The sequence below is a fragment of the Pollachius pollachius genome (genome assembly GCF_949987615.1).
Source record: "Pollachius pollachius genome assembly, chromosome: 11".
Lineage (NCBI taxonomy): Eukaryota > Metazoa > Chordata > Actinopteri > Gadiformes > Gadidae > Pollachius > Pollachius pollachius.
In genome coordinates, this window is record NC_136944.1 from 4,634,161 (window position 1) to 4,649,224 (window position 15,064).

The window sequence follows — 15,064 nt, forward strand, 5'->3', positions numbered from 1 at the left end:
GTGGGAGGACCCTTATGAAAGCTTTCCAAGATATGCAAGTAATAACAAATTGGTATGACTGTACTATGAAATACCAATAAAGATTATATTAAATATATATAAGGAAATAAACAAGTGCAACACATTTCTAATTTGTTGATGTGAAATGATATGCCATTTAGTGAATATTTCTTAGGGTTCAGGAAAAAAATAACCATAAACAGTAATTCTGTCCATGGTCAAACGCCCCTGTCAGAGTCAACAACCAAATGATTTGTCACAATGTCCCAAACAATGGCATTCCGCTGCAATACAGAAACAAAGTCAAGTTAACATCAAAGGGGAAAGAAAACAAGAAACAATATGTAAACAATGTATTTTTATCAGTGTTTCTAAAGTACATAAATGTTTGAACGTGTTAAATAAAAAATAGTATTATTCTGAATGAACAGTGATCAGTGAGAGGTAAATAACCCTATTGCACTACATATTGATTTGTTGATTGTTAGTAATGGTGTTGGTAATGAGGAACAACTTTTTTATGGGATTTTTATGGTTTCTGACAATTTGTAGATATTCAAACATGCACCGGGTCAAAAATTTGACCGGGGAATATTTTTGATTAACTCCGACACCATCAGAGTTAATCAGTCAACAACAATTACCCAACAGCCAAATGATTAGTCACATTGTCCCAAATAATGGCCTTATTGTTAATTATTATTATTGTAAATTATCCATTTTTAATGGTATTTTGGGTGGGATTCTCCTTTAAACCTTCACTTCGAGGCCCTGCTGGCGATGACATCACCGCTGTTGTCAATAATGCGTCGCGAGACCAGAGGGGGAGGCAGACGCGCGCGGAGCACGGCCGAGGCTCCAGCGTTGCCAGATTGGGCCGTATTTCCCGACCAATCTGGCAACCCTGGCTGAAGTGGTACAGACAGGGTTGCAAGATTGGGTGGGAAATACGGCCCAATCTGGCAACACCGCCGGGCTCCTCGACGCTGCTGCTCGGGGACCACAACACGGAGCGCAGCCGACGGAACGAGAGCGACAAGCCGGGTATGAACTCCGCGACAATCCGCTCCAATCCTTCGTCCCCTATGAACCTGTCTGACTGACAACCACCGGAACATTATCTCCACCGATCAAGCTTTCTGATAAACCTAATATCGGGTAAGCCACATTACGGGGAATGGGGGAAATCGAGGGGGAAAGGTGGCCGGATTCGCCCGGATCCCTGAGTTGTATTCACGGCTACGAGACAGAGAGGGGGGGAGGGGGTCGGTAGAAAGGGCTATGAACCACGGGCTAACTCCGGACAAGGGTGCGGTTACCGGGTTAAACACCCCCGAAACACAACGTACCCATGTCTATTTCTTAGTCTTTTTCGTGTATATTGTGATTTAAATGGCGTGTGGTTCGGGGACACGGTTCCCCGCTGTCCGAGGCCGATACGGAGCGGGTGTTGCGGCTGAGCTAACGTTACGTTAGGTTAATGTAACGTTTACGTCAACGTTGACGTTAAGCCTGGTTTTGTGTAACGTTGGAATAAAGTCCGTATCGTTGTACTCGGTTTAGGCTCTTTCTTAAGGCGTTTCAACCCGCTTCGACTGCATCAATACGGGGGACTAGACTGAATTTGCCCCGTAAAATTGCTACTTGAAACAGTCCAAAGTACCGCTGCATGAAGGGACTGAAGAGATAGTGGACCACTAGCCACTGCACCCCATCCGGGGTGGTGCTCACTGAACGCGGTCATTCCCTGTGTGTCTGTCCGCCCGGTGGTTGCATATTTCAGGGTTGGGTAGATGCTTGGGGGCTGAATTGTAAATCTCCTCATGCTCCGGGTCCCTGAAAGCCTCTCCTAAAGTGTGTGTGTGTGTCAGGGCGGGTTGAACGTGTACAAATGGCAGTCTCCCCTTGATGAGGAGCTTGTCTGTCAGGTTAATTAACTCGCAGCTGATTTATGGACGACCTTCTTCTGTACAGCACCAGGAACCCACCTGCTCCCGGACCTCCAGACCCTTGGTGTGTTAAAGACCGCAGGACTGCTGGAAGCTTTATTTAGCTGTGTTCAATATTATGGTTGTGTGTGTCCTTGTGCGTGTGTTTAGTTGGTTCCCCTTTTGAGTTGGGATGTGTAGCTGACGTGGTCTGCTGCTCGGTTTTGCAGAGTGGACTAATTATGGCTGGGCCTTAAAATGGTCAAAGTACGAGGTCTGAAGCGACACTGGTCTCATCTCTGTTCTGGTACCAGACCTTCAATTGGTTTATACTGCAATGTGTATAAACCAACCGTCAGTGGGAACTCTTAGCATGGTGTTTGGAATTTGACTGCTTTGCCTTTTTTATGTTTTTCCTTCCATCCTTCCTGTTTCCCAGCCCGTGTGTAGCTATGTGTATCTTGAAGTGCCCGTGGCTCAAGGTAAAATATGATCTCAGAATTCACTGTCCGTCCTTGTACGACCCATCTGACAGGACATGTATGTTGCTCTGAAATTCTGTTCACTGTATCCCCCAAGACGTTCGAAGCTTCCTTATTTAGTCATGGGTTTGTTCGTTCTATTAATCAACCGTATCAAGAGCGCCCTGACCAGACCTCTTTCTGATTTGCTTGGTTAGTCTGACGAGAAAAACAGTACAAATGTATTTGAAATAAGATATACAGCCAATGCTACAGGTGGCACGTGATTTGGTCTTTATATTTGCCTGAGAATGACAGAAGCATTTGTTAATGATCAAAATGATCATAAATGAAATGATAGTCAATTGCATTTGCTATCGTGTGTTGTGAATTAAGTTACTTCCAAGAGACCTACAATGAACCACGGTGTGTATCGCGTGTCAGTCTGGGTAAGGTAGCGTAAACTACCTACGAGCAAGTCTTTGGCTGGAGCCTCTCCTGGTTTAATGGACGCTAACTCTTGATTAACCCTAATCCACCCGACCCTCTGCACGCTGATTCAGCCTGCCATCTCTTCTTGGCAGAACAGTAGGGCTGATCATACCTATCTAACACCCTGCCTCCTCCCTCGGTGGCTTTGGAAAGTCTTAACCATGGACATGTAGTCTTTTGGGCCCAGTCTGCTCCACAATCATGTGGATCCTTTCGAAAACCAAAAGTTTTCACGTGTTTTCAAATTCCTCCAATGGGGAACAAGTCTCGAGACCAAACTCTTTGGAACCTATGTAGTGTGGGAGTTGATAGATTCCCATGCATACCTTTGGTCTGTGTAGTGTAGTCATGGCCTTGCATGACTGTAGCTAGGAGTATAACATATTAGTGACCTGCTAATACCCTTTGAAAGCTCACGGTTGACTGGTGAGCCGGTTCTATTGGGGCCATCGGGTTGATGATTTCACAGAACGGAGGGATAATTGAAGAGTGCTTTGAGATGAACAACGTCAACAGGAAGTGGGCTGGTTGCAGCCGAAGCGCACACGTAGACAGATGAGAGAGAAAGAAAGAGATGAGGTCATGGAGTTATTGTATTTATTTTTTTAACAACACCTCAATTACTGGCGCATGACTTCTAGCTGAGCTTTTTTTATGGGATATGATCACGATGTGGTGGCCAGCTTAAGTTCAGGATGAAGTTGCTTGCTAACTGTCTCTCCCTCCCTCTGTCTCTCTGATAATAGTGCTTTTGTTACATATTTTAAATGGTTAATGCTGAAAGGGAACAATAAATCCATAAATGATATCAATAAAGTTGAGCGCCCAGAATGGTTTCAGAGCTGTCTCTGGTTCTCCACAGTGGAGGGGGAGACACACACACACACACACAGTGTTGGGCCTTGCAAAGGCTGCACAATGTTCCGCGGTGAAGAGAGGATTAAATAAATCATGTTGCTCGTCCAGCGTCACGTGCGCCCTGGCTCCAAGGCCTCAGTGCAACGCGTGCCAGGCCCCCTCCAGCCCCCGGTCACAGTCGGTCTCAACACAACACAACCGGGCCTCACGTTGTAGTCAGTCGATCTCAACACAACACAACACGGTCTTCATGTTGTAGTCATTCGGTCTCAATACTACACAACCCGGTCTTGGTGTTGTAGTCGGAGTTGATTTCTACATGACACAACCCGGTTCTCACTTCACTGTCAGTTTGGATTTGTTGTGCGTCCATCCTTCATCTGTCAGTTGATCATCTCTGTCACACACACGCTGCGCACACTCTCTCCCTGTCCTCTCAAATAAGCCCTCAACTGATTGAATCCTGTGTTGTTATGGTTGGTGTCTTAGTAGCTGCAGCCATATTAGATATTGTTGAAGAGCAGTTTATTGGTTGCAACTCAACGTGGTTAACTCTGGTTGGAAACTCCTTTAATGCTTGTCTTCACTGCCCACTTTTCTTACCACACCAAATCTACCTTAACGTAACCTTTTCATCCCGTCTGTATCTGAATTACACTCGCACCTTTAATGTAACCGTAATGCATCGTTCGTCATCAGATCTGTTGCAGATGGTGAGCATGTGACCTAGTGATTAATCAAACCAGATTAATACTTTATAAATATTAATAACTAACTAAACGGTACAGATATCCATAGGGGTGGGGGAAGAAATCCAGTGCCAACTTTCAAATGTCTTTCTTTTTCCTTCCCCTTTTGGCTCAAGTTTGCTCTGTATTTGACATTATTTAAACAATCAGTTAATGCAACTTTCAAAGATAAAATCGACGTCTCATCAAATGTCAGTCTAATTTGCCACAGCTTTCCAATTTTTTGGTGCTCCCATTTTCAAAAGGTTACCATCATCTTAAAAATGAAGGTGCACCCAAAGTAATGTAAGGACCACCAAACGTAAAATGATATTGTGCAGTTACTAGAAAATAATGGTAGGAGTGGTAGTAGTCTAGTCACCCAGTTCACGCCACCCAGCTAGTGGAGCTACGCTAGTTCACGCCCCCCAGCTAGTGGAGCTACTCTAGTTCACGCCACCCAGCTAGTGGAGCTACCCTAGTTCACGCCACCCAGCTAGAGGAGCTACGCTAGTTCACGCCACCCAGCTAGTGGAGCTACTCTAGTTCACGCCACCCAGCTAGAGGAGCTACTCTAGTTCACGCCACCCAGCTAGAGGAGCTACTCTAGTTCACGCCACCCAGCTAGTGGAGCTACCCTAGTTCACGCCACCCAGCTAGAGGAGCTACGCTAGTTCACGCCACCCAGCTAGTCCAGCTAAGCTAGTTCATAAGAGTGTTGGGGGGGGGGGGTGGCTGTCTTCCAGCTGAAGGCTCCTGAGTTGTGTTCACAACATCCACATAATCACCCAGTGGTGTGTGTATGGGGTGTGTTGGCCTATCAGGTGGAGTACTGAGTTGAGGGCCTAGGCCTGTCGGGGGTTGGGTGCTGGATGGGTGCATGTCTTTGCTGCCTCGCTCTCTCACCATCTCTCTCCTAACCGTCTCTCTCTCTCTCTCTCTAACTGACTCTCTCCCGTGTCCTCCCAGCTCCCCCTCGTCACCATGGAGCTTCGAGTCGGGAACAAGTACCGCCTCGGGCGCAAGATCGGGAGCGGCTCCTTCGGAGACATCTACCTCGGTGAGCGTGAACGGACGCACCGTGATGCAATGTTTATTCTTAGCCCGCGTGTGCGTTCTGCTGACTGCAGCCGGCCGTGTCTTAGACACGTCCCTCTGACTGTACGTCATAACAGGTGTATCGTAGAATGATATAAGGTATTTAAAGTGTGTGTGTGGTTATGGATTCCCTATCTCAGGTATAATGTATAGCTCTCATTATTCAGGATTATAAGCCATCTGATCGAGAACTAGCCTCCATGCGTCCCTAACGGGGGGTGTGTGTGTGTGTGTGTGTGTGTGTGTGTGTGTGTGTGTGTGTGTGTGTGTGTGTGTGTGTGTGTGTGTGTGTGTGTGTGTGTGTGTGTGTGTGTGTGTGTGTGTGTGTGTGTGTGTGTGTAGGGGCCAACATCGCCACCGGGGAGGAGGTGGCCATCAAGCTTGAGTGTGTGAAGACCAAGCATCCACAGCTGCACATCGAGAGCAAGTTCTACAAGATGATGCAGGGAGGAGGTAAGGAGACTAGAAGTGAGGAGACTCAGTGGTCCTCAAGATGATGGGGAGGAGTTAAGGAGACTAAAAGATGAGACCTTGGTAATGAGACCAGGAGGTTAGGGACTAGGTGGTGAAGAAAATAAGAGACTAGGATATCTGGAGGTGGGGAGACTAGTAGGTAAGTTGACTAGGTGGTAAGAAGAGTAGGAGTTGAGGGGAAAAAGGGGGTAAGGAGATGAGGATACTAGGGCTAGCTCACTCTAGTTATGATCATACCAGATGCTACTCTACGGTGCTGTAGTCCAGTGTACTGTTGACCAAATACACAACACTACTTACTACTACCGTACTGCAGTAGACAAATGACAACATATTGTTGATGTTGGTCCTGTTCAGATGACTGATGTGTGTTTGTCCCTGTGTGTCAAGTTGGCATCCCGTCCATAAAGTGGTGCGGGGCGGAGGGCGACTACAACGTGATGGTGATGGAGCTTCTGGGGCCCAGCCTGGAGGACCTCTTCAACTTCTGCTCCCGCAAGTTCAGCCTGAAGACCGTGCTGCTGCTGGCCGACCAGATGGTAACACACACACACACACACACACACACACACACACACACACACACACACACACACACACACACACACACACACACACACACACACACACACACACACACACACACACACACACACACACACACACACACACACACACACACACACACGTATACAAAGACACACACAAGTATACAAAGACACACGCACACACTCTCGCATCCAAAGCCCTTCGGCCTTTAGGTAGAGAAGTGGAAACACTGGAAGGGTGACTGACACGAGAGACCTACCACAGGACATGTGAGGGAAGAAGGCCTGAGGAAGTAGACCCTAGCATTAAGTGACTGACTCACACGGTACCATGAAGCTACATGGGGAGGTCAATGTTAGATGGCATTAAGCTGAAGACTCGGAAAGCAGCATAGTGCTACATGGACATTTCAATCATAGACAGCATGAAGCTAACGATTCAGAAAGCAAATTAATGCTAAAATAGCATTTAGCTTAGGACTCCAAATACCATATAACCACATGGGAAGGTCAATGCTAGATAGCATAAAGCTAACGACTCCGACAGAACCCTAACGCTGCATAGGAAAGTGTTTAAATAATAGCATTAAAAGTCCTTGCCATTAGACAACCATAAGCATCAGTACACAATAAACCCTATAGATTCAATAATATATACATTTCCTCTAATCTGAAAATGTAAGGCTGGCAAAGTTAAATGATGGGGGTGCATATCAGTTTGGCAGTGTAGCTGACTGAAGTCATGTCTGGTTTGCTTTGTATTGTATTCAAAGATGTAACATGTTATTCGGCATGCATGTTAAATTGCAGTAATCGAGTCAATTGATTATCAGATGGCTATACGCTAGGCCGAGCACCGAACTAGGCCAACGAGAGAGGTCTGTAAACAAAGGCCAGCTCACAGACGAGCAGCATGTGATGGCAACACAGGTTACCAAGGTCAAGGTCAACATTCACAAACAGGATGCTCACACAGGAAGACATTTAGATTGAAGCTGAGATTGTTATTAACTGTTAGCTGGGATGACATGTAGCCACCGCTTAGTGGTGCTGGTCTGTATTCCCCACTGAAGATGGTCCAGATATTACATCCATGTCATTGTAAAGGACCCTGCTAGATGAAAGTGTTCTATTATCAGATTAGTGATGTTTAACAGGGTCGTTCTGTACATTCTCACGACAATGCAAGGGAAATGCTACTTGGTTGATGCCATATATGAAAGGCTTATAGTTTATACATCGTATAGCGGTTTGACGCTTCTGTGTGCAATTTTTATGCTTGCTTTCAATAAATGTCAGTTATTTTTTGCATAATTTTCAAAGTTAAACATGATCCTAAACAAGAAAACGTCAACTGACGGATCATTACAGTCGGAAAAAATAATTCTCTCAATACTCGATTTCATTTGAAGTATTCTGCTAAATGTAACGGTCCCACGTCTGTTCTGTACAGACTCAAATGCATGCATTTCAAACAATTCTGCCTCCTCTTTATCAACGGGGGTTCAGTCATGTTAAAAAAATAAAATAAAAACGATCTTTTTGGTTTGAATTGCTATATTTTTAACCAAAATTCCAATCATGTCTCCCTCCCCCCCCCCCAGATCAGCCGCATCGAGTACATCCACTCCAAGAACTTCATCCACCGTGACGTGAAGCCAGACAACTTCCTGATGGGTCTTGGCAAGAAGGGCAACCTGGTGTACATCATCGACTTCGGCCTGGCCAAGAAGTACCGGGACGCCCGCACGCACCAGCACATCCCCTACCGCGAGAACAAGAACCTGACAGGCACCGCCCGCTACGCCTCCATCAACACCCACCTGGGCATCGGTAAGAGGCACCCGTATAGCACCCAACAACACCCACCTGGGCATCGGTAAGAAGCACCCATACAGCACTCATACAGCGCTGTTGTTGTCTGACCGAGGTCTCTAGGATGTAGAGAGAGGGGGTGGTATAGTGTCGGGTCGGGACAAAATATCGATACGGCGATGTGTCATCAACCTTCTTCATGTGATACGAGAATCGTTATGGTACCGCCAAAAACTGATTTTATTAATTTTGATTAATAAAATAAGGCACTCTAAATGGATTTCCCTGCTCCCAGTGTTCACTCGATTGCACCTCGAGGTGGCGCTCAACACTAGACTGGGTAGCAGCCCATTCTGACGGCGATTTGAGTTCGCCCTGCACAAGGGTCTGGAGAAGAGCAATGCGTTTCTTTCTGCCTCCGATACGTATTTTCAGGAGCCAATCACCAAGCTGGCTTTTCCCCCCTGGCGCGCTATTGGCTGGTTTAACACAATGATGACAGGGAAGTGACGGCAAAGAGCCAATCGCGTACAGAGTCAGTTGAACTAGGCCCATTGATCACGCCTCTTGTGCTGAAGAAAATGACGGCAGCTTCCCCAGACCAACGTGCAATCTACGATTGAGCTTGGTCTGGCAATAGACTAGCTCAACACATGACCAGTGGAAACTTGAACGGAAGTTAACTAACCAAAGAAAAACTGAGAAACTCGAGAAACTGAAAAACTCAGTTTGGAGTAAAGAATAAAGAAAGAAATTAAGCACTCTCCGCCCTTTTCACAGTCAATTCGTATTCATAGTTGACATTTATGATAATGTATCCTTATAGGATTGTCTAACTATATTATTTGATTATCGCAGAACCGCAATATTATCTCTATCGTGGCCCAAGTATCGTATCGGGAGTTACCCTGTGATTCCCACCCCTAGTGTAGAGTACTGACTACGATACATGCACACTCCAGCTACCCCCAAACTGCAGGCCGTCTTCACCCCTCGCTCCTCCGTAATGAGCTGGATCTGTTTTTCATCTTAAGTGACGATCTAGTTCCTGGTTTCTAATCCAGTTGTCCACTGCTGTAGGCGTCCACAGGATTCCCTTACCTCCACCTGGTCACCAACGTCTCTAGAAATACTCACTGCAAGTCCCTTTGTTTAAGAGCATCTTCTTAACGAAAAGAGGTAGAAGTAACGTAGGTTCCTCCGGGGAAAGCAATGGGTCCCGAGAAAAATCTCACGCAAACCCAACCTCTCAGTAAAACGCTGCGCAACCTCAACAAGACCTGAAATAAAGAAAAAGGTGGGGCCCCCCATAGCCTCTGTGCGGCGGTGGGGGGGATCCGCCACCATCACCCCCTCACCGGCCCCCCTGGGGGTGCCGGAGGTAGGGCCCTGCAGACGCAGACCTACATCTCTCCCTGCTGCTTGATGCCGGGCTCCGTCTGAGGCTGTGAGTCATGGCAGCTGGCTCTACGTCGTCTGCACCCCCCCCCCCCCGACACCGCTGACGCCCCCTGACACACGTTTCTCCCACGCCTGCACTGGCGCTCTTCTAAAAACCTGTCGCTCGTCTTGACTCTGCCATAGCATCTGCTGAGGCTCCTAATGATGCCTCCTGAATATGTTAGAGTGGGCGCAACTCCCACGCCTCGGGAAGGGGGGGCTGTGTGTTCACTGTGATTAACAATGTCAAAAAAGATGTATGTATTCAAAGAACCCGACATTCATGTCCTCCACTGTCTCTCTCTCTCTCTCTGTGTCTCCCCTCTGTCTCACTCCTCTCTCTCTCTGCTCCCTCTGTCTCTCGCCCACAGAGCAGTCCCGGCGTGACGACTTGGAGTCCCTGGGCTATGTCCTCATGTACTTCAACCTGGGCTCGCTGCCCTGGCAGGGCCTCAAGGCCGCCACCAAGAGGCAGAAGTACGAGCGCATCAGCGAGAAGAAGATGTCCACGCCCATCGAGGTCCTCTGTAAAGGATACCCATGTGAGTACTTAGTTAGAGGTCCTGTGTAAAGGATACCCATGTAGGTCTATAGATCTAGGCCCTGGTTAAAGGATACCCACGTAGGTCTATAGATCTAGGCCCTGGTTAAAGGATACCCACGTAGGTCTATAGATCTAGGCCCTGGTTAAAGGATACCCATGTAGGTCTATAGCTCTAGGCCCTGGTTAAAGGATACCCATGTAGGTCTATAGATCTAGATCTTAGAGTAAAGTATGCCTATGTGAGTATGCCTTTTATGGTTCAAGTCCTAGTACTTCTACAAATTGTACCAGCACTCTCTTCCATGTCTCTAAAAGGATAGGTGTATGGTAAAATAGTTAAAGGTAAATATGAAGCACTAGAAAGAAACGTAATCCCTAACTGGTGCTGGGTAATAGTTGGGCCATGAATTGTGTAAGGAAGGAGAAAAGAGCAACCAGATGTAAGAGCTTGTGTTTGGTTAAGACCCCGTTCCGCCTCATGCCTCCTCCTGCCTGACCCCACAGCCGAGTTCTCCACCTACCTGAACTTCTGTCGCTCCCTGCGCTTCGACGACAAACCCGACTACTCGTACCTGCGCCAGCTCTTCAGGAACCTGTTCCACCGCCAGGGCTTCTCCTACGACTACGTCTTCGACTGGAACATGCTCAAATTCGTACGTCTGCCACCCTTTGGTGTCCCGCTCTCGTCTTCTGGACTTAGTTGAATGAGCCCTTGTCTGGACGTCGTCCAAATATTACATCCCGATTTTGAGCATTTATGTATTTTTGTAGAATAAGTCGGCTTTAAAAAAGAAGTAATGTACAATATACAATGAAGTTCTAAATGTGTCGACAGAAGTGTAAATGTATAAAATTCTACAATTACGTTTCTAAATGTGTTTCCCCGCTCTTCTAAAAGACCAAGAAACACACATTGAGAACGTAATTGTATAACTAATATACAAAGGTGATAATATTATATATGGGATATTTTAATATTTCTATATTAAATTGAAAAACAAACCAACAGTGAACTTCGAAACACAGAAGTGACTAGGTAGAGACGGGTTTTCCCGCCTTAACACAGAATGCTTTTCCTTTGATGTCCCGGCAGGGGGCCAGCCGGACCGCCGAGGATGGTGAGCGGGAGCGCAGGACGGCGGAGGAGCGGGACGACCGAGGGGCCCCGCCACGGGGGTCCGCCACCAGGGGCCTCCCCCCGGGGCCCAACCCTCCCCCCGCCAACAGAGTCCGGCACGCCGCCGAGCAGGCCCTGTCGAACCCGGCCTCGCGCGTCCTCCCATCAGGTGAGCAAACCCCCCCCCCCCCCCCCCCGTAGACAGGAAGCAAACGTTTGGTTTCTATGGAAACACTAACCGAGCGACATGTGGCTCAGGAGGTAGAGCGGGTTGGCTGGTAACCCGAAGGTTGCTAGTTCGATCCTGGCTCCTCCTAGCCGAGTGTCGAGGAGTCCCTGAGCGAGACGCCTCACCCTGACTGCTCCTGACCAGCTGGCGGTCGACCTGCGTGGCTGACACCCCCGTCGGTGTGTGAATGTGTGCATGAACGGGTGAATGTGAGGCCGTATTGTAAAGCGCTTTGAGTGGCCACTGGTTAGAAAGCGCTGTATAAATGCAGTCCGTTTACGACCTCCGTCTCATTCCCCAGGCAACACGTCGCCGCGGGCCATCTCGCGTGCGGAGCGGGAGAGGAAGGTGAGCATGAGGCTCCACCGAGGGGCGCCCGCCAACCTGTCCTCCTCCGACCTCACGGCGCGCCACGACCCCTCCCGCATCTCCACGTCACAGGTGGAGACTTATGATGACTTTATTTATAGACACTAGCCCTCGCTATTGCTCCATGGCAACTATTAAAGACTGCTGCCCAATGCTCTCAAGCTTCTATTGATGATGTGTGACTATGGTTGATATATTTATTATATTTGGATTTAACTTTCTGCTAACGTGTTGTATTAGCACATCGTGCTAGTCTGTTTTACTAGCGTGTTTTGCTGAGCATTACTAGCATGCCAGCATGTTGTGGTAGCCTTTTTTTCCGAGTGTGCTCAGATGTGATGCTAATGTTTTGTGCTCACGTGTGATGCTAACCTTTAGTGCTAGCGTCCGTTGCTGTCCTTTAGCGCTGTCCTGTCAGCAGTACGCTCGCTGACGTGTTCCTCCTGTGTGCTGCAGGTCAGCATGCCGTACGAGCACATGGGGAAGTGACGACCTCCGACCCCCTCGCGTTGTAAATGAAACCTTAACAGGTGAGGCCGCAGCAGCAGCACCGCTACAACACACCTTCAGACCTTTAGACAACCCGTATGGGGAACACACAGGTCCACGATGAACCGCTCAATTACCTGGATGTTTTTACATTTACATTCAGGTCATTTAGCAGACGCTTTTATCCAAAGCGACTTAAAATAAGTACATTTGACAGAAAAAGGAGAAACAACAATACATGGGTGTCGGTACAGTTAGGATGTTCATAGAACCAAGTGCCAAGCGCTAACAGATAGATAGATAGGAGAAGATGCTACACAACTGAGTATGACATACAATAAGTGTTTTATTTGTTTTCTGTTTCAGGGCTCCAAGGACTCTGCTCGCTCCTCTGTTTTAGTTTTGAAACCTTTTTCATTTTTCTTTCCTCTTCCTGGATGATGTTTGATTTGATAATTTTGCCAGTAAGAGCGATTTGATCTTTTTCGGAAACGGACGGAAAATCCTGTATTGAAGATCAAGTCCGAAGGGCCCGGTAGAGGACCCCCAGGACACTGGGGGCCCTCAATCCCCCCCCCCCCCCCCCCCCCTTCGTCCGACTCCCTTAACAAGCAGTCCTAGACTCTGGTTCACATCCCCCGCCGCCACCCCTACAGAGAGGAACACTGGACCTCTCATTTACCACCCCAGGGTGACCCCCTCTCCCCACCCCCGCGTCTGCCCCATCACACCGTCTCACCACAGAGACCTGTCTGTCGGATGTCACGTGTCGATGACGTCATCACAGTAGCCACGGGCAGCCAATCCCGGGCGAGAGCATGTATCTGGGCGGGGACAAGATCTCCCGCTTTGCCGCCTTGGCCCGGATTTTGTTTTTATACTGTTTAAAATTGCATTTTTTTAAACAAACTGTGTAATCTGTTTAACTTTTGTTTTATAGAGTAGTATGGGGGAAGGTGGGGATATATGTAGGGAGCCAGGTCTGTGAATGAAACCTTATTGGTGGATGCACCCTTGTAGCGGATTGGTTGGGTCTGGATCAGGGCTAAGGATAAGGTCGCTGTTGGGAGTACATCAGTACACCGTTCTGGACTGGAGGACGTAGCGGACGTAGCAAGAGAAGGTAAGATGGCGTCGGAAAGGAAGAGTAAGTGGTTTTTATTAGCTTTGGTACCGTCGTGGTTTATTGGTGAACTAGCGATAGGTGCTCTAGCCATTTACACACACACACACATGCAGACATACACACCCATACACAGACACACACGCACGCAATGCGCTGGGTAGGTGAGACTGAAGGTAATACAAAATAAAATATTGTAAAGGCACACAAAGCTTTTTAGCGAGGAGTCTTACTATATGTTGGAGTAAATAAACATTGTGACTGAAACTCCCATTTCAGCTACATTTTATCCGTTTCAAAAGATGGTTCTCAATGTCAGCTTTTCTCGGTATTTTGGTTTCATTCAGTTGGTGAAGAACGGCTTTTAATTGTAAAAGAGGGGAGGGGTGGGGGGTGGAGCGGGGAGTTAAATGTAGTTTTTTTTTTTCCTTTTTTCTTTTTTTACTTAACTGTATATATTTTCTAATTTGTGTAAAGCCAAACTGTGGTTGGTTGTTTTAAGATGTGTAAAGTAGGAAACTGCACCGTGAAGTGCAGTAGCATCAGGGCTGAGGACATTGATATAGGGTAGGCCTCCTGGGTCCACCACGGTTACACTGCCCGCTGGGTCTCTACCGTATAATGTATTTATTTAACATGTCATTTGTCCGTAGATCTAAACCTGTCATTAAATCCTGTCTCTTCTTTTAACATGCCTGCAATGATCGTGTTCATTACTCTCATCTCGCTTCACTAATCTTCACGTTTGTCCACCTCGGATGATGAAATAGGGATTCTTATTTCCCTTTCTTACAACCTTGTTCGTTCGCTTATACTTTTTTTTTCTTCCACGGTGGTTTTTTTGGTGATGGACTTTAACGCTCAGTTAACACGATGTCATTTTAGATTTAAACCATAACGATCCGTTAAATGTGGTCCTGAGTCGCGATAACGTCTGTGTCTGGCCATCGACCCAGGGGGCAGTGTAACGGGGTTGTCAATAGCATCTAGAAACGGTTAGGTGGGCACTGCGGGAAGTCAATTTATGTATTGTGTACCGATATCTTGTACAGTTCTTTAACACACTTTAACTTTATTTACAACAGTATTTGTGTATATTTTATGAAGTAATAAAATGAATGAAAAATACGTCCGTTTGCATGTTTAATTTGGTTAACCATTTTTCTTTTGCATTTTAATGTTTTTTTTAATACTTTACAAATACATGGTGTTGGATTACCTTCTCGTTTCACATTTGTTTGCGCATTTGGATGATTGCACAAAACCATGCTGAATTAGAATCATGACACAAACCGCAGCGCATTGTGTTGTGGAGTCAAAGCCTTTTGTTGACAATGGGCAGATGGGAAAA

General features: G+C 47.0%; 1 protein-coding gene across 1 annotated transcript; it reads left to right on the plus strand.

Moving 5' to 3' along the window:
• Positions 1 to 1,015: 1,015 nt before the first annotated feature.
• LOC307083139 (casein kinase I) lies at positions 1,016 to 14,832 on the plus strand. The gene is made up of 11 exons (XM_079746947.1): positions 1,016 to 1,158; positions 5,437 to 5,527; positions 5,908 to 6,018; positions 6,430 to 6,578; positions 8,192 to 8,420; positions 10,214 to 10,384; positions 10,891 to 11,039; positions 11,480 to 11,672; positions 12,034 to 12,173; positions 12,558 to 12,631; positions 12,957 to 14,832. The coding sequence occupies exons 2-10, from the start codon at positions 5,452 to 5,454 to the stop codon at positions 12,588 to 12,590; spliced, it is 1,251 nt and encodes a 416-aa protein (XP_079603073.1). The 5' UTR covers positions 1,016 to 1,158; positions 5,437 to 5,451; the 3' UTR covers positions 12,591 to 12,631; positions 12,957 to 14,832.
• Positions 14,833 to 15,064: the final 232 nt, after the last annotated feature.

Excerpts from the sequence above, each read along its gene's own strand:
- LOC307083139 (XM_079746947.1), top strand. The coding sequence starts at position 5,452 with ATGGAGCTTCGAGTCGGGAACAAGTACCGCCTCGGGCGCAAGATCGGG. Across the intron at positions 6,019-6,429 it reads CAAGATGATGCAGGGAGGAG|TTGGCATCCCGTCCATAAAG; the intron begins GTAAGGAGACTA and ends CTGTGTGTCAAG. Across the intron at positions 11,673-12,033 it reads CTCGCGCGTCCTCCCATCAG|GCAACACGTCGCCGCGGGCC; the intron begins GTGAGCAAACCC and ends CTCATTCCCCAG.